Here is a 20,063-nt window from a genome sequence, read left to right as displayed (position 1 = left end):
AAACACAAATATATACATGGGAACCCCTTAGGGTTAGGGTTAGTGTTTGCCCCTAATGCCCTTAAAGTATGGTGTAATTTACACCATCCTCAACAATTTGAATGTGTGAAAAAGAACCCCTTCGAAAACGATCCAAGACACATCCCTCAAGGCATAGGAGTGCAAAAATTACTTCCAATTGGTGCAAAAGGATGAGATTTACATCCTAAAATATGTTGACGTACATAAGGATATAAATCCCCTAATCACAAAAATTAACTATAAAAAAAGAACCCTCTTCAAAAAAGCATTTGAGAGAGATCCCTCAAGACATAGGAATGTAAAAATGCTTCCTATTGGTGCAAAAGGATGAGATTTACATCCTTGACAAGGTTGACTTACATAAACATATTAATCCAATCATCATAAAAAATAACTTTAAACCCCCCACATCCTATAAAAGCAACACCACCACCCCCTCATTTCTTTCCCCTCACTTTTGCAAGCCACTTCCATCTCTCCTACATCTCCAAGTTCCATCAAGCCTCCAAATTCTCTATCCACCTCCATTTTCCATCTTCCACCTTCTATCCACCATCTCCATCCCCTCCATCACCACTTTTTCTGTCAAGATCCTCCCCTACCTCCTCCACGTTCTATCCACCATCTCCGCGTGTTCCATCCCCTCTGCCACCACTTTTTTCGTCCACCTTTCCATCCCCTTTGCCACCACTTTTTTTCTCCATCTTTCCCATCCCCTCCACCCCCACTTTCTTCGTCCACCTTTCCCATCCCCTCCACCCCCACTTTCTTCATCCACCTTCCCCATCCCTCCACCTCCACTTTTCCTTCAAATCTCCAACCCCACATCTCCACCACCTTCATCTCTACCCCCTCCACCACCACCCCTTTTTGCATCCACCTCCATCCCCCACCTTCCGTACACCTTCTCCATCCCCTTCGCCACCACTCTTTCCATTAAGCTCCTCCAACCCCCCCCATCTCCACCACACAAGGTATAAACTCTTTCACCCATTCCCACTCCCTTCCCTTCCACCACCACCTCCCCCTTCATCTATCCACCCCCATCTCCCCCCTCCTCTCTCCACTACCCCTCTTCCATTCCACATCCGCAATCCCCTTTCCACCATTCTCCCTCCATTTCCACCCCTTCCTCACTCGAGTAACACTCATCCATTCCCCCCCCTCCATCCTCTACATAGCTCCACTCTCTACTGTCTCATTGCTTGCCTCACCCCTCATGCACACAATCGCTCACTACACTCCCCCACTCTCTCTCTACCCCACCCCTTGCCTCACGCAACCCTCTCTCTCCACCCCACCCCCTCCATCTCTCCTACAATTTCTCTCTTCCCTCCACTCTCTCTCCACCCCCCCCCTCTCTCTCTCTCTCTCTCTCTCTCTCTCTTTGCTTTCTCTCCTCTCTCTTTTCTTCCTCTCACTCTCCTCTCTCCCTCTCTACTCTCTCTCTCTCTTACTTCTCTCCCTCCTCTTAGACTTTGGGAGGTGGCTGCATTCGCATGGCAGGTGAAGGCACAAATCGATGCACGAGGGGTGGTTTTTGAGCCGACAAGCACAAAGGCAATTGTCACAGGAGGGCTGCCCGATGCGGGTGGCATGGTGATAGGTCAAGCGTGAGTGGGTAGGTGCATGCAGGCACCGCCACCGCGGTGTCACATCGCACTGTGCAACTGACGGGTGGGTGTCATTGTTGCTAGTGGGTCTAGCACCGCTAGCACAACCTACGTGGCTACCACTATCCTAGGTAGCTTAGGTCGGTAGGGGGGCCTTATGTGTTAAGGGAGGTAGATAGGAGGGGGTGGGGGAGGTTCGAGGGGATGTAGAGAGTGTGTGGGAGGGGGTGAGAGAGAGAGAGAGAGAGAGAGAGAGAGAGAGAGAGAGAGAGAGAGAGAGAGAAGAAGAAGAAGAAGAAGTTGCACATCACCCCACAAAGAAGAAGAAAAAGAGAGAGAGAAAATGGCCTTTGTTTAAAAAATGCCCACTGGTCGTTTGGAGACAAAATCACACCTCGATTGAACCTAAAGTTGATGCACAGGGCCAATGGCCACCATGTAGGCACTAATTTCAACCCATCGATTGCATATTTTTTGTCATTTTTGAGTTATGAAGGTCGAAATCAATTGTGGACTTCGGAGTCATATACACTCACATTGAAAACCACAATCAAGCATTGTGTATACACCTGAGATTAGGACAAAGGCTATCTTTCTTCTACCAATAACTTTCTTCTACCCTTGACACTCTCTAATAATTGAACCTCTTCCCATTGACAAAGCAACATGGAGGACTGAAGGCCTGATGAAGAAGTACTAGATGATGTAGCTTATCCTGAAGATTTGTTCAATCAATAATGCAACAACAACAATGGGAGAATACACTTTAGTAAATTGGAAATGCCAAATTATAATGGATGAGGGGATCATATAAGATTCCTTCAACTCTTCAATGTAGCATCTTGTGCTAGAGGCGACTAATCAAATGAAACTAAAGTCGCCTAGTTTCTCATGGCCTTAATTGAGGAAGCCTTGGAATGGTACTTGGACCTTTTGGTAGAGGTGGTCTTTTTTGGAGGATACCCTGCAGAGACTTGATATATTAGAAGGATGGATCAGAGGGGTAGCTCCCCTCTTGCCCCCTACCTGTTCTTCTCAATAGCAGAGGCCCTAGGTTGCTTTGTGTGCTCTCACACACTTCGCCTCATACCTTAATGTGGAGGGCTCAACATCCAGTCTAAAGAGGGTCAAGGGGGCCTTATCCATTTATTACCAAGGCTTCTGGAGCTTGCATAAATTGGACCAAATCTGATGGTTTCTTCATAAGGCTAAAGGAGATCTAGGAGGTCCGAGACTAGGGGGCTAATTTTGGCTTTCAATGGATCCCAAGGGGGGAGATGGCAAGGTACTTGGGCTACCAAGTTGGCATTGGCAGTTTGGCAGAGTAGCACCAGTCCTAGAGAGTGTTTAGTGCAAGCTCTTGTATTGGAGCTTAGACAAATTCTCACTAGTAGGCAGAGCGTTGGTGGTTAACCAGGTCCTTCTCGCCACATCTGATATATCGCCTTCTGCTAGTGTTGTTTCCATAGAGGTTGCATAGGGTAACTATGTTGCTTAGTGCAAAACTTTTTGTGGGCAAGATGGGATTGGATGCGTAACACCAAAGCTAGGGTGGCTTGCCAGATGGTGATTATGCCACAGGCGCAAGGTGGATTGGGCATCATTGATCCTGAGATGCAGAGCACAGCCTAAGCCAGTGGAACCCCAGGAACAGAACCTTAGAAGCTCCTCCTTCAGCAGGGGCTTCTTGGAAAGACTCCTTACACAGGAGGTCAGTGGCAGCAATCTTACATGGCTCCTTGAGAAGGAAGGGCTCTCCATTGATGAGGAGTCTCTACAAAGTGTAGCAGATATTAGCAAGAGGACTCATTTGACAGCCCGTCATGCAAGCAGGAGTTTGAGAGGAAGTCACTCATATGGCACCTGGAGGTCAAGGATTCAGAGGGACACATGCTAGGTTAGCGGACTCACATTGGATGGGCATAACGGGACAATGTGCATGCCCACTCTCAACTTTGAGGGGATAGGCACCCCGATGGTGGAGATTGAGGCAGCAATCCCTGATTTGTGGTGGGAGGGATTATGGAGTCCTTGGACCTTGCACTACTGGTTAGGCCAGTTCTCATTGTGGATGAGGGTACCTCTCAGGATACGCTTCTTTCGAGAGTCTCTTGGATCCTGCCATTGTCAGTTTCATAGGGTAGGACCGGGAGGCTCATTGTAAGTAGATACATAGCTAGATGAGGAGACAAAGGTGTCCCTAGAGTGGTAGAGGGTTAGGATAGTGGGTCGCTTGGGCAAGACTTGGTACATGGAACCCACCATAGTCTTATTGACCCAAGAGAGAGTAGTGTGGCGCACGTGGCTTTGGGAGGTCAGACCCTGAGAGATCTTAATAACAAAAGAGGAATGGACAATGGTGAGAGGAGGAGAGCACACAGGAGGGAGTGGACACTTATTTGGTGGGTGCATAACACCCTAATCTTCTATATCATCCATATATATATGTGTTTGAGTATTGTACAACCGGGGTTAAGGCATAGTGGCCTTTAATTCCCACAACCTCCCACTTAAAGGCCAATGTGCCTTTAAGGGAGAACAACTAGTGAGCATACTATCCAATGCCTATTAATACATGACAATACTCAAACCGCTGACTAGATAGACTCTTTGTTAGCATATCTGCAAGGTTATCATCGATATGAACCTTGACAAGCTCTATGCGCTTGTCCTCAAGTACCTCCCTAATGAAATGGTACTTGACCTCAATGTGTTTGGTCTTTGCATGAAAGACCGGATTCCGTGCTACTTGAATAGCATCCATGGAATCACCATGCAATGTCGGGACTCGGTACATCAGTATGAATTCCCAAGTTTTCCACTAACCGATCAAGCCATATAGCCTTCTTGCAACCCTCTGTGGCTGCAACATACTTGGCCTCTATGGTAGACAAAGACAATTCTATGCGTGAGACATCCACGACACTGCACCACTTGCAAAGGTGAACACATAACTAGAAGTGGATCTCCTGCTATCCATATGCCCTGCATAGTCTGAATCTGTGTACCCAAGTACACACATCTCTCCTCTACCAAAGTAGATGCACATCACCTTGGTACCCTTAATGTACCTCATGATGCATTTAACTACCTCCCAATGGCTCTTTCTTGGATTATACATATATTGCCTTAGTCTCCTCGTCAAAATTCATCTTTTGAGCCTGAAGCTGGCTGAAAATAATATTGAATTCATTCAATATTCAATGAACACGAGGAATATTGCCTTAGTCTCCTCATCAAAATTCATCTTTTGAGCTTGAAGCTGGCTGAAAATAATATTGAATTCATTCAAGTGAAAAGCAATGGAGACCCCTTCCTTTATCTACAGCTCAAACAACCTCTTCATGAGGTAAACTTTATTAGAGGCAGTTTCCTTCTCATTAGTGGCACATAATTTCTTTCATAAATCTTCTGTAGTCTGATCATTTTCTACTAAAAAATAAACTGACTCTGCAAGATGAAGTCTAACAGTAGACTATGCTAACGCATCCAACTCATTCCAATCATCCTCATACATATGTGCAAGCGTAGCTGCAATCCCTGCCGAGGGTTTAATCTGCTTCTTTTGAATAAGCACATCCCTTATCTATTCTTTCCATATAGAAAAGTTTGTCCCATTTGAAAAATGCCTTTTTAGACATGGAAGAGGATGCCATGATGCAAATAAAGCAAAATCCCAAATGCTAGTGCTTACAAGAGAGGAATCATACCAAATACCGGGTGCACCCAAATATGTATGCCATGATGGAAGGTAGTATCACCAAAAACTCAAAGCTCAAGGCATCAAAATGCATCTGACTCGTGTGCATATACTATGCATCTATATGAGCAAATCTAGCCCAAAAGAAAATGTCATCCTGCAATGACAAAACAATGGCAAACCCAATGCCAATAAGAGGCAAATGCCTCAAGCATAAACACTCTCCATGGGCATAAGCATCAATAATGTCTCATCGAAGAGCCAGGGTGGGAGAGTTTCTGCAAGCTAAAAGCCCTTTCCATATGTAGGCAGTTCCTTCGTCAATTGCAGGGGTCAACAAAGGAGACTGCTCGATCCGCTGACCTTCGTAATCATAATGCGTGCACCATATCATAACTACCTACATTACGAATTCAATTGGCTAATACGATAACTAATGGCAGGCATTAAATCCTTCATAATCAAGGCTTATGAGAAGCACTTGATTATAGCCATCAATTTAAAATCCGCACCCAACAATGCAGAAATGGCAAGGCTTTTGGATGTGGTGCGAAAGTAGACTACATCAGTCCTAATGGATCATGCAAGCTGCCTCTTCTTGATTGTAGATGAAAACCACTTTGATCTAACGTCCTCTTCCTAGCCATTAGCTCTAATGGCACCCATTGTATGTCAGTGCAGCACACATCATGTGCCAACCACTAGTTTTGCTGACATCGAACACTTGCCTGCAAACCACTGGCGCCACACCACGTTGAAAAAATGATATACTCACGCCCATCTCCCTTGCCCTCCCTCAAATCTGCTCAATTAGAGGTCGTTCCCATGTTTTGCCAAGCCAGCGGATATGCTTAGAAATGCTTACGTTTGCAGCGTTCCTTCATATAGCTTCGACTTTGTAGGTGCCATCTTCTAGCATTGTAGGTACCCCAGTGGAGACATATTTTTCTCCTCTCTACCCGGGCATTATGGGGCTGGATCCTTTTTGAGTTTGAAATGAAAGTAGTCACTCATGTATGTCCAAGAAAAATAGTGTAGAGGTTTGTAGATTTGCCATTGAGCAAAGCATGGGAACGAGCTTCCCTGGTGATTGCTATATCCTAGCAATGCACTCTTTATGATGATTTAGAAGCCTAGTATAGATGGCAGTCCACACAAATATCATCCATTGGATGAAATCAAGATCTAATAGCTTAGAAAACTATTGATCTTGGATTTGATCCTATGCTCGAAAATCGACGCTTCGTGCGTGCCGTCCGATCAGGTCTTCGATCTTAATGCACGCAATGTGTCGAACGAGCTCTTGACAGGCACGAATCGTCGATCGCCATGCGGCGCCGCCGTGATCCGTAGCCGTGGACGGTCGCCGTCAATGGCTTATGGCTTGGGTCGACGGAGGATAAATCCTCACCGTCCGATCCGCGAGCTTTACTTATCGCCGTTATCGCGAGCGGCGTCTAATCTCAACCTTAGATCAACAACTCGATCTAAAGGTGCACATAAATTGTGCCAGCTCGCCAAAAGCCCATCGCGGTGCACCTTTTCTCAACCGTAGATATCACCAAGTCCATTTGCAGATGCTCGCCATGAGTCATGTCACTAAGTAGCCTTTCCGAGTGGATGACGGCCGGGAATCGTCTCCGGTCGCGGCCGGGATCCGGGTTAGAAACCGGGGCAACCGGCTCCCGGCCATCGGGAGGTACCGGATTCCCTACTCTCCTTATACCCTGAGTAAATTCTGTTCCTGGTGTTGTTCTTCGTGGTGGTGAAGCTGTCATGCGAGGAGCTCTGGTGTGCTTGCTTTCCAAATTTCTCACCTCTCAAATCGTAAGTAGTTGCCCTCATCGTTTGCTTTCTTGCTTCAATCTGTATCATAGCTCAGTTTTTGAATTCCTTCACCTGCCTTTTGGCTAGAATCGGATACCACCCCGACCTCCTCTGCGTGCCGGACACCTATGGGAGCTTTCGTTTACCTCTCCCACCCCTTTCTGCGATTTCGGAGGACTCTCCACGGTACTAGCTGCATTTTATTTACCGCGCCTTTATCGCAGAATCATTAGACTTGTAAACATTTGCTTCTTGCGCGAATGACAATCCTGCACCTTTTTATGCCAAGGCTTTTGCAGAATTGCAGCTGGAAACCTTTAGACTTCCGGCCGATGGAGAGAGTACACTGCAGCAGGAGGCCTTTCAACATGTCGGGAAAGTGGTGCTTCTGGCAGAGAAAACGGAAACTTCTGAGAACGAGTATTCGACTGGAGGTTGGCACGATGACGATTCAAGAACATCTGGAGGTACAGAGGCTGTCGAGGAAACTGAAAGATTGGCAAACGACAGAACGGATGGGACAGAAGCAACCGACGGCAGTTGCGAGCTGGAAGAAGCTTCCGAGGAGGAGAATTTGGTGCCATTAGAAGGCCAGGATCGAGTGAAAAAGAAGGGACGCGTCAAAAAAGCGGTCGGTAAAAGGGAACCTGGAATCGATACGAAGATTGAAATGTTACCGAGAGTTATGATCGTAGGAAGACCAAACGTGGGAAAATCAGCTTTGTTTAACAGGTGGTCACTTCTGTGTTAATCTACGGTCGGGATCCCTTTTTGTTTGCAACCTGCATTGTGATACTCAATCAGGAAAACCTGGAGGATCGTCGGGGACTGGTGATGTTATCCAGTACCCTGCCGACCTATTTTTGCTATTTATTGTGTGCGTTTTTGTGATCTCTCTCTCTCTCTCTCTGTGTCTCTCTCTAAACTTCCGGGTATGAATAGGTAGTTTAAGTAATGAGCGAAGACAGAGCTTCCCCCATGCTTATACTTCAAGCAGGGAATGCATGTCGGGCGCTTGAACATTTTGGACAGTAACTTTTAGTTCTAGTGCATGCGTTGTGCTTTGTGTTCTTGCTTTTAACCTGTCATTGGTGAACGAGTGAGGTTATATACTCTAAACATTTTGATATTCGACTCAAACATTGAGCTGTCGAGCTCCCATCTCGAATGATAGTGTTGTTGATAGTTGGAGTGATACTCTGGGTTGCGATTAGGGTTGTCTGCACAAAGGTAACTTTTTGTTGAGTTATGAGAAAGCTGTGTCTGCGTTCCCTAGATAGCTGTGTCGTTGCAAGTATTCGTTCGAAGAAAGGAGATAGATAGTGCAATTTTTTTGAAAAGCATAGTGTCACTAGTAATTGGAGATTTGCTTTGGTGGGGACTTTAAGACGGACTGAAGGTTGGTCAAGTTCGTTCTCATGCAGAGACAACGTCAAGCCAGTAACTCAAGCTCATAGAGAAACTTTGGTGAAGACTTTCATTGCGTCCTAGGTTGGCTATGGCGTCCTCCTAGCCCTAATTGCACCATGGGTACTGCATTGTTCAATTTCCTGTTTCTATGTCCTTGTTCTCTAAACACAAGAGTTGAAAAACTATTTAAATGAGATGGGCATCAGAGGCACCCTTAAAAAAGGTGAAGCATGGTGCCACGAATGCAAAGTGGATGGCTACACAATGAATGAGTGTTGGTCAAGCAAAAATTGCAACATTTGCAATCACTTGGGCCCACACGACTGGAGAGTGCTGGCTGTATAAATACAAACGAATGGCAGATACTCACCAAGTGGAAAAGGATAACTAAATACCTTACCAAGGGGACAAACCAAAAATCACCAACACGGCATGCTACCTCTATGGCAAGGAAGGCCACCAAAAGAGCAGATTTTTCTTGTGGAAAAAAAAGTCAACATGCTCCAAAAAGTATACACACATAGGCATGATGTTGGAAGAGGTGGCTATGAAGGTGGTTAAAACATCACAAGGAACAATATATATGAGCCCTGAGAAGCCAAGAGAGCCACTGACTTTCTGACTTGACCTAAGGTTTAGAGATTGACTTACGTAGCTTGTGCCTGGCTGTCCTTGGACAAGGGCTCACAAAGGGGTCACAACATACGACAAAATCTCCTATTAGGAAACTATTACGCACTTGAGTGTGTCACGTTGCACCCAAGTGCAGGGGTGCATGTGACAGCATGTGGTGCATTGAATAAGATGACTATTAAGAACAGGTTTCCCATCCCACGTGTTGATGATGTATTGGGGGTGGCATTCACTCTTTAGAGAGAGCAGCCTTGGATGCCTTACTTTTTTGATTCAATGGCAGAGATACATGGTTTGATGATTGTTGTCAGTGTCTCTCCCAAGTCCAGGTTCTTTGGGTGTTGATCACCCACATTCATGTAGGTGTCCACAAGTCTAGCATAGGTCCTCAAGTCATGTATTGGGGGTGGCATTCACTCTTTAGAGAGAGCAGCCTTGGATGCCTTACTTTTTTGATTCAATGGTAGAGATACATGGTTTGATGATTGTTGTCAGCCTCTCTCCCAAGTCCAGGTTCCTTGGGTGTTCGTCACCCACATTCATGTAGGTGTCCACAAGTCTAGCATAGGTCCTCAAGTCATGTTTCAGTGAGAGGTGTAGCTTAAGCATGGAAAACATCTCTCGTGCACGCTTAAGTGAGAAAGAAGGCTTGGTCACAATGATGGATAGCCTCTCACCTCCATGGGAATTCAAGGGTTTAGAAAAGGGTTGCAACGTTTAGAAAGAGGGAAGGGTTGAGGAAGCTAACTAGGGCTCCAGGGTTTAGAAGGAGTTTAAGGTTGAGAAAGAGTTGTAGGGTTGAGGAGTGGAGAGATTGTCTCCACATATTCATGGGGTTTAAGGTTGAGAAAGATGAACAGGGTTGAGGAGGAGGAGGACTTTAGCATGATAGATCTTGAAAGTGGGTATCACCAGAGTTGCATACACCCATAAGATGTGCCAAAATAGCTTTTCGGGCCATCTTGGTTTTATGAGTTTTCGGTAATGCTTTTTGGCCTAACCAATGCACCAACCATCTTTAATAGCATGATGGATCGAATATTTAGGTCCCATCAACACTTTGTGGACACCTTCTATGGTGTCATTGTTTTTTTCTCACTTAGTAGAAGAGCATAAATAGCATTTGGCCATTGTATTTTAGGAGTTACTAAATCACAAGCTTTATGCAAATAGTAAGAAGAGTGAATTCTTACTGAAAGAGATCCATCAGGAAGAATCCACTATCTTGGTCATATTTTTGGGTCTTTGTTCCTATTACAAAAGATTTATTTGGCATTTTGCTGATATTGCTGCCCCACTGTATGAGTTGACCAAGAAGAATGCAATCTTCAGATAGGGAGAGCAACAAAAGACATCATCTAACCATCTCAAGGGAAAGTTGACTACGGACCTGATTTTGGTTCTTCCTGATTTGCATAAGTCCTTTGATGTGGATTGCGATACATGTGGAGTATATTGAGACTGCTCTTCATCACGATGGTCACGTGGTGGCCTATGAAAGCCAGAGATTGTGATATGCAGAAAGGCATATGGGGATTTACGAGAAAGAGTTATTAGCAATATGCAGAAAGGCATATGGCGATTTATGAGAAGAGTTTTTAGCCTTAGTGCATGCCTTAACCACTTGGAAGCAGTATTTTTTGGGAGCTGATTTAACAGTCAAGACAGATTGTCACCATTTGGTACTTCTCTCAAGAAATAAAGTATAATCGTTATTAGAATTGACTTCGGTCAAAGAATATTGACTTTGGTTAACTAAGAATAAGTTTTATTGTTTTACTTTTGCTTTGCATTGGTAAAAGAGAACTGTGGGGACGCCCACAAGGGACTAGGATTAGTCCAAGAACTAGGAATGCATGCATTTCGCTAACCTCTAATGGGTTAAAGTGTTGGAATTTGTTTGTGCAATGTGCAGGATCCAAGAGAGTGTAAAAAGGACCCAAGATTGGGGAGAACAACACAAAAAGTAGGTCTCACAAGGCTCTAAAGCAAGGACAAGGGGGCGCCTCTTAAAAAGAGGGCCCACAAGACTAAAACGTGCCTAAAGCCTCCAATGTAGGAAGAAAAGCCTAAAAGCTTGGCTTTTATGTAAAAGTAGCTTTCCCCCCCCCCCAAAAAAAAGATTACTTCATTAAGTGTGAATGGAAGCCACAAGAGCAAGCTCAAATGCGGGAGTACATGATGTCATGCATGATAGAAAAAACAGCTCAAAAGGAGCTAACAAAAATCCAAGGCGGAGGCTGAAAATGCCACCTCAACTCAGAAGAAGACTCAGAGAAGAACGGAGATGCTCTCCAAACTCTGAAAAAAGTCTCTCTCCTAGCTGTAGCTGCTCTGGTGTGTGCATAGTATCAGAAGGGTGAACCAGCTCAAAAGGAGCTAACAAAAATCCAAGGCGGAGGCTGAAAATGCCACCTCAACTCAGAAGAAGACTCAGAGAAGAACGGAGATCTTCTCCAAACTCTGAAAAAAGTATCTCTCCTAGCTGTAGCTGCTCTGGAGGATCCGTGCATGCTCGCCCAAATGGCCATCGGTGTGTGCATAGTATCAGTCCAAATACTGGCCATAGACCGGGAAGGGTGAACCTGTGAACCCTCCATACATCTGGCTTTCCAAATATGCCAAGCTACAATGCTAGCCAGAAGTCCCAAGATGTGTCTACCGAGGCATGAGCAGCTCTGAAAGGAATGAAGGGAACATCTTGGAGAGAGCATGACTCCACAAAGTGTTGTTGTATAATGAAGGATGAGTCTGAGTCTTGTCCCTCGAAAAACACTTGAGGGCCAGTAAGAGATAACCATGCCACTAATCCCCAAGTCATAAAGAAGGGTGCTCTATGAAATATGCAAAGAATCTTGGCAACACCCTTCCAAATCGTCCTCGCCTGTCTGCACTCTCAGAGGCAATGCTGAACTGACTCGACTGCTGCGTGGCATCGAGGACAAGTAGTGTCAGCCCGTCTCCACAGGTTCACTGCAATCCCTCCATGAATAGAAAGCCAAAAGAAGAGAGTGATCTTTTTATTTCCGAGGGATTTTCAAAGTCTCCTCCAAAAGTTTTTTTGCACCTTTGCAGAAATCTGAAAACTATCCCAATGAGGAGCTTTGGAGGGCCTCCAACTTCTACTGCTAAGCTGAAATCTCCTGACATTTCTGATTGTGTAACGAAAGAAGGGGATGCTCTTCTCTCGGTGCCCTTCATCAACCCATTCCCACTCCCTTGGGTCCCACTGCAAGAACCTAATGGGGGAACCACCATATAACTAGAGTCTCCAAGACCCAAGCGCCAGGAGAACAGGGTCTTGATCAAGATACTACTGTGAGTCCGTGCCCCACTCCATGTAACCTGCAATCCTAATAGGCTGGAAGGCAATCTCCAAAAGAATATCATATGAAGATCTGAGAAGTCTGCCTTTTGACTGAACATCAAAGACAAGGTCTCCTCATGTGCATCTCGCAAGGCAATAATCTGTAAGGGAACACCTGTCCCCGTGAAAGCTCCCACAAAAGTGGACTCTGTGATTGGCATGTCATCTGTATCTATCCACTCTGCTGGTATGGCTGCATCTATCTGTTGCATCTTGACTGCAATCCCTCTAAGGTGGCCAACTGATAAGAGTCTTTGATCCTCTGGAAGCTTTCTAAAAGCCTTCCAGGCACCGACAGTGGAAGTAGGTCCCCTCTCCCATCTAGACCACTGCATATAATGTGACACTGCTAGTGATCTGCCATGCTCATCCAATATAGATTTATTCCACATGACTGGCTGCATGTCTATTAGAAAGCAGTTTTTAGAAAGCAGGCCCTAGCTTTTTGCTAGGCCTATGTTGGAAAGGTCACCTCCCCTTCTGTAAGCCCCCAAATGAGGAGAGCGTAGGGGAGCGAGACCTAGGGCAGGATGTGCCCAAAGAGAGATTACCTGGATGTGTGGATCTGGGACAGATCTGGAGCATTCATGGTTGGTGGGCTGTCCCAGGTAAAAGTTGCGATGACATCAGCAATGTACGGAACAGTACGGCGCTGCATACGTGGCTGGAGAGAGCCTGGCAGAGGGCAGAACCAGCAGGGAGAACAGGCGCTGACATGGCAGGGGATGGGGCAGCACATGGCAGCCCATATTGAGGGCTGGGTGGGCTGGGCAGCCAACCAGGCCCTATCTAGGGCTGGCCAAGGGCTCAGCCCCTGCACAGAATCGTGGGCCAGCAAGCCCTGAAAAGAGAGCCCAGGAGGGCGATTTTGTGGGGCCAGTAAAGGGCCCTATTGGTGCTGGTTGGGCTGAGCCAACCAGGTCGGTTGGGCCAGCCAACCTGGTGTGTCCAGTCGGCCCAGATTGGGACAGACTGGTCGGGTTTCTCAGCAGGCCTTAGGGCCTATATAAGGAGAGGCTCTTGGCCTCATTCATCATCCAGCAGCCAGCAGTTCCAGGGCAGAAAGGAGCAGCAGGAAGCCTACTCTCTGGGCCTATCTACAGGAGGTGAGAGAGTGCAACAGGTGCTGCAGACTTAGCTTTAGGGAGAGGCTGGACCTTGGCTGTCTTCTAGGGCAGCAAGGTGCTGAGATCATCATACCTTCTGGAGCAGCCATTCACAAGCAGGTTGGAGCAGTGGAACAGGGACCTGTGTGCTGTAGACAAAGCTTGGCAGGGGCTGCCCACCTAGGCTAATTCACAGGCAGTAAGGTGGAGAAGAACACACTGGACGGAAAGTCTACAGAAGCTCGAGGGTGGAGCACGCGGGCTCGAGTCTAGAGATAACTAGCAGATAGGAGAAGGACCTTGTGGTAAGATTAGAGGACCACACCATTGGTGGGACTCTGGATCTCTCTCTTTTGTATTGTGTCCATAGTTTTGGACGGAAATATATCATTTTGGTGGTTTCTCTATCTAGCTGGTTCATTGTCTATTGATGAGTCTGCACATCTATTTTATGCACATAAGTTAAGAAGTTTGTGATTCCACACCCCACACCACTATAAGTCTTCCGCTGTGTGTACCCTCTGTTGGGTCATTTCTAACATGGTATCAGAGCCCAAGTAGGAGGCTCACAGGTGTGGGAGTCTGAAGGCAGGGACCCTGTTGAAGGATGACCTTGATTCAGAAGCTCTAGGGAATCAACTTCCACGATTGGAGGATTGTGCCCTTGCGAGAAGGAGGGTGACTTAGGTTGCGAGAAGGAGGGCTATCTGGAGATGTACTTTTGTTGCAGACCTTGCCAAAGGAAGGACGGGTTGAAACAGACCCTCAGAGCATGGTGCCTGGAAGACTCCAGGTTGTTCACTCATTATGAGGGGGACAACTGGAAGATCATGACGGTTGGATTGCTCGAGTTGGAAGGCGAGAACGTAATTGAAGGAGGTGGTGCCACCAAAGATGGACATGTGTACCAGGATGGTGTGCGGAAGCGGAACCAGACCTGGTGGAGCAGGAGCCATTGGATGAAAAGCCAGGAAAATATTTTGACACCGAAAAGTTCCAGAGGACTACGACTAGGGAGTTACTGGAGCATCTTTATCAACGTGTTGGCATTGGGCGTGGATGTGTCGCTGAGAGGGGGTGTTGGAAAGGTCACCTCCCCATCTGTAAGGCCCTAAATGAGGAGAGCGTGGGGGAGGGAGACCTAGGGCAGGAGCCATTGGATGAAAAGCCAGGAAATATTTTGACACCGAAAAGTTCCAGAGGACTACGACTAGGGAGTTACTGGAGCATCTTTATCAACGTGTTGGCATTGGGCGTGGATGTGTCGCTGAGAGGGGGTGTTGGAAAGGTCACCTCCCCATCTGTAAGGCCCTAAATGAGGAGAGCGTGGGGGAGGGAGACCTAGGGCAAGATGTGCCCAAAGAGAGATTACCTGGATGTGTGGATCTGGGACAGATCTGGAGCATTCATGGTTGGCGGGGTGTCCCAGGTAAAAGGTGCAATGACATCAGCAATGTACGGAACAGTACGGCGCTGCATACGTGGCTGGAGAGAGCCTGGCAGAGGGCAGAACCAGCAGGGAGAACAGGCACTGACATGGCAGGGGATGGGGCAGCACATGGCAGCCCATATGGAGGGCTGGTTGGGCTGGGCAAAGCCAGCCAACCAGGCCCTATCTAGGGCTGGCCAAGGGCTCAGCCCCTGCATAGAATCGTGGGCCAGCAAGCCCTGAAAAGAGAGCCCAGGAGGGCGATTTTGTGGGGCCAGTAAAGGGCCCTATTGGTGCTGGTTGGGCTGAGCCAACCAGGTCGGTTGGGCCAGCCAACCTGGTGTGTCCAGTCGGCCCAGATTGGGACAGACTGGTCGGGTTTCTCAGCAGGCCTTAGGGCCTATATAAGGAGAGGCTCTTGGTCTCATTCATCATCCAGCAGCCAGCAGTTCCAGGGCAGAAAGGAGCAGCAGGAAGCCTATTCTCTGGGCCTATCTACAGGAGGTGAGAGAGTGCAATAGGTGCTGCAGACTTAGCTCTAGGGAGAGGTTGGACCTTGGCTGTCTTCTAGGGCAGCAAGGTGCTGAGATCATCATACCTTCTGGAGTAGCCATTCACAAGCAGGTTGGAGCAGTGGAACAGGGACCTGTGTGCTGCAGACAAAGCTTGGCAGGGGCTGCCCACCTAGGCTGATTCACAGGCAGTAAGGTGGAGAAGAACACACTGGACGGAAAGTCTACAGAAGCTCGAGGTGGAGCACGCGGGCTCGAGTCTAGAGATAACTAGCAGATAGGAGAAGGACCTTGTGGTAAGATCAGAGGACCACACCATTGGTGGGACTCTGGATCTCTCTCTTTTGTATTATTTTGGTGGTTTCTTTATCTGGCTGGTTCATTGTCTATTGATGAGTCTGCACATTTATTTTATGCACATAAGTTAAGAAGTTTGTGATTCCACACCCCACACCACACTGTGTGAGCTCTTGGGCATTACTATTAGTCTTCCGCTGTGCGTACCCTCTGTTGGGTATTTTCTAACAGCCTAATCTATAAAAGAAAGGCCCCTAGCCTCCCAGATGTATTCAAAATTGTACTTAGCTTCATGCTTTTCTCAAAGCCAGTTGTACAAAGTACTTTCTATTTCAATAAAGACCTTGGGGGGGGTCCAGCCCTTATTTTTGGGCCCTAGTGCTGTGTTTTGTTCTCTCTCCCCCTCATAGAGCTCTTTCTACTGCTGCGAATTGTGTCTTCTCCTTCCAAGCCTGATTGCGATTTGTTCCAGTTTCATAAGATTGCACATGTGAGTGTCCAGAGAGAGATTCTGCTGCGATTCCTGTTCCCGCCGCCTGATTTCACTGTGATTATGGTTTCCAGACCTTCCGAGAGCCCTAGAGTTCCAACGTTTTGCTCCAGAAGGCTGATCTTGGTATTGGTAAAGGTTTCACAGATCATCAAAGTCTCAGGTGTTTCTTAACACAAACTAATCTCTTGGAGAAGCATATGAGATGGGCGGATTTGCTGCCTATGTTTCATTTTCAGATTGTTCATACACCAAGAGCCGAGAATCAAGTGGTAGATGCCTTGTCCTGAAGGCCTCGGGTCAGTAATGTAACTATTGCTTATCACGGTGACGTTGAGGAGATGAAAGAACAATATGCCATGGTGCAGACTTTAGGAAAAAATTGCAACATATGCAAGAGGGGGAGTCTACCAGCCAATACTCCATGAGAGATCATTATCTAATGAGGGATGACTGCCGATGCATTACCAGAGACATGAGACATAAAATCATGGAGGAATGCCATGCACCTCTATACGCAGGACATCAAGGTATTGCTTCTACTATCCAAGCTCTGGAAATTCTACTGACCAGGAATATGTTTTGACATTCATAAATTTGTCATGGAGTGTTTGGTGTGTCAAAACATCAAGTATGATAGACAAAAGACACCTAGTCTTATGATGCCTCTTCATGTGCCCCAGGCACCGTGGGATGGCATAGCTATGGATTTTATTTTTGATATGCTGAGATCAAAGACAGGAAATGATGGGATATGGACTGTCATTGACAGATTCAGCGAGCAGGCACATTTCATTCTTGTACGGAAAAACTATCAAAGCAGAGCATATGGCTAAGATATTTTTGGCACAAATTTTTTAAACACCATGGTATGCCTAAATCCCTAGTCAGTGATAGAGTGATGACCAGCTTATTCTGGAGAGCATTACATGGGAACTTAGCTGAACTTTTCTTCTTCTTTTCATCCCCAACAGATGGGCAAAGTGATATAGCGAACTCCACAATGCTTGATTTACTAAAGTGTTATGTGGCTGATCAGAAATCAGAGTGGGAAATGTATCTCCCATTGGTGGATTTTGCTTACAACATTGTCCACAGCTCCATAGGAAAGGCTCCGTTTCAGGTGAGACAGCATTCAGCCAAGCCCGAACAACAATTGATAGATCTCATGAGAAGCACAAAAGGGCTGCATAGAAGAGCACTTAATCTCCAATGGGTGATTGGGTACTTCTAAAGTTTGAGAAGGCTAGGCTCAAGAAATTAAAGGGCAAAGAAAAAGTCTATCCCAAGCTGTCAACCAGGTACTATGGTCCATTCCGTGTCTTGGGAGAAATCAATGAGGTAGCCTAGAGGTTGGAATTGCCAGAGCACTGGAAGATTCACAATGCATTTCATGTGAGTCTTCTAAAAAAAATCATGGACCCGAACCTACAGAGCTTGTCTTGGAAGACCCACAAGAGGTGGATGAGTTGGATGAAATCCTTCAACTTGAGCAGATAGTTTATCATACGGAAAAAAGGGGACCCAGGGGCAAGGTTATTTATCGATATCTTATTCAGTTTAAAAATTATTTGGCTTTAAATGCCAAGTGGATGGATGAGGATTCACTTTCTGATTATCCCATCAATCCTTCATCTATATAAAGAGGCTTTTCCATGGATAATTGATTAGCAGCTGAGGGGATGTCACCAAATGTGTACTAAAAGCAACTAATAATGAAAAAAGTATTTTAACTTTTGCCACCAAGGAGCATTGCATTGATCCTAGTCAAAGAACCTTGGCCATGGCCAAGGAGGGTTGACTATGGTCATAACCGACTTTGGTTGGAGAGTTGACTTCGGTCAATCTATCTCAAGGTCATCCATTGTACCATAGTACCAAGGTATGAAGAAAACCAAGTGTAGTCCAAGGTAGATGGGGAACTTTGGAGAAGTCGTCGAGCTTTCATTGGTGTGGACATCTTGATCACAAAGACCCAACATGCTTATATTGCCCGCTTTGTGGATTTGATCGCCTTCCAGAGCGAGGCTCGCGTGTACCCAATCTTGGACTTGATGCCTAGTGGGAGCAAGGTCCACTAGGTGCGCCCGATGATTGCTATATTAATGATCTTCTATACTGTGTTCTCAACCTGCTTCTTGTCCTTTGGTATAAGAGGGGGAGACAAGATTTTGCCATTTGGGCTCCTCTAGCCAGCCCTAGGGGTTACATTAACTACCACACTAACATTAAGGTACAAGCTGCTCCACAAGAGAGGAAAGGAAGAAAGTATGGAGGGAAGGAAGGGAAGGAGGGAGGGAAAAGGAGGAGTAAAGGAAAAAGGAATGGAGGGGTGGAGGTAAGGGAGGGAAGAAGGGAAAGAGGAAGGGAAAGGAATGAGGGAAAGAAAGTAGAATGGAGGGAAGGGAAGAAAAGAAAGGAGGAAGGAGATGGAGGGTGCATAGAAGGGCTCGAGGGAAAGGAAGGAGGGGAAGGGAAGAGGGAATGGAGCGAAAGGAAGGAGGGAAAGAGAATAGACTCCAGGGAAAGGAAGGAGAGAAATGAAGAGGGGGAGGTGGGAGTGGAAGAAGGGAATGGAAGGAAAGAAGAGAGGGGAAGGCCAAAGGAGGGAAGAGAAGATGGGTAAGGGGTGTCGTGGATAGCCAGAAACACCCTGCAGCAGGTGGGGGTTTCTTTCAGTTGCCTTTAGTCCGTACTGTGGTGAACAACCCATTGAGGGGTTGGACTTGCAGTTGGCCCATTTTGGCCTGGCTACCTGTATGTTAACCTTCCCAGCTTGACTCCCAAGGGGAGCCAGTGCTGGAACGAGGGGGACTGAGCACCAGACCAAGGCCTGAGGGGTCTGGTGACCTGCAGGTAAGGCTTGCACTGTATGGTGCCTCTGTGAGGGGAGCAAGGGACAGGCGTGGTGGAGGCTGAAAGGAGGAAAGGGTGGCATGGAGGGCTGGGGAGAAGGGAAGCATGGGGAAGAACACCAGACACTCACCTCCCGTGAGCAGAGTGCTTGTGGGCTAAGCAGAGCAGGCGGGAGGCTGCAAAGGAAGGAACGAACAGGGGTGGAGTTTGCAGATGGACAGACAGGGAGTGGGAGAGGAGCAGATGAATGAAGCAGCACAAAGTGGTAACTTAGGGGCTTTTCCCTATCTGATTTACCAGATGACGTATTTAAACCTGGTAATGAAAATTATACATGTAAATATGTGGATTTGAGCCATACTAACAGATATCTCTTCTTTGATGAAACCCTTGCTTCTAATTTTATTCTGCTCAGATGATGTTTGATTGTCTGTGGCAAAGCATTGTATTTCTTGCATTTGATTTGTGCTTTTGAAGCTGTGAATGCCTCAGGGATTCTGATGGTTAGCATTGACCATTTCTATAAATCTCGCAGGTTGACGAAGAGGAGGGAAGCCTTAGTTTATAACACACCAGATGCGCATGTCACTCGTGATGTCCGAGAGGGTGTTGCAAAAATTGGAGACTTACGCTTTGTCATATACGACACTGCAGGTCTAGAAACAGAAGCCGATCCTGAAAGTGTACTTGTTCGGACGGCTGGAATAACATCCACTGCCCTATCCCGTTGCCATCTGGCTCTGTTTCTTATTGATGGAAGGTTTGGTCTTTCTACATTTTCATTATTTGGGCATGTCCTGGG

The 20,063-nt window shown here is 46.6% G+C and overlaps 1 protein-coding gene across 3 annotated transcripts in view; it reads left to right on the top strand.

Annotated features, from left to right (window-relative positions):
* The first annotated feature begins 6,981 nt into the window (after positions 1-6,981).
* LOC147881921 (GTP-binding protein) overlaps positions 6,982-20,063 on the top strand; it is a 102,260-nt gene continuing 89,178 nt past the window's right edge. Inside the window, exons 1-4 of one of the 3 annotated variants that reach the window (XM_087402056.1) lie at positions 6,982-7,161; positions 7,249-7,347; positions 7,451-7,893; positions 19,797-20,021. In XM_087402056.1, the coding sequence (XP_087258182.1) occupies positions 7,111-7,161; positions 7,249-7,347; positions 7,451-7,893; positions 19,797-20,021 (818 nt within the window). In that variant the 5' untranslated portion in view covers positions 6,982-7,110. The remainder of the gene's footprint in view (positions 7,162-7,248; positions 7,348-7,450; positions 7,894-19,796; positions 20,022-20,063) is intronic. The other 2 variants (XM_087402054.1, XM_087402055.1) reach the window with 2 other exon arrangements.

This window comes from Dipteris shenzhenensis, chromosome 30 (genome assembly GCF_047967505.1).
Source record: "Dipteris shenzhenensis isolate YYH24624 ecotype China chromosome 30, Dip_SZ_1.0, whole genome shotgun sequence".
In the NCBI taxonomy this organism is placed as follows: Eukaryota; Viridiplantae; Streptophyta; class Polypodiopsida; order Gleicheniales; family Dipteridaceae; genus Dipteris; species Dipteris shenzhenensis.
Note: the sequence above shows the minus strand (reverse complement) of the source record. Positions and strands in the feature narration are given on the sequence as shown.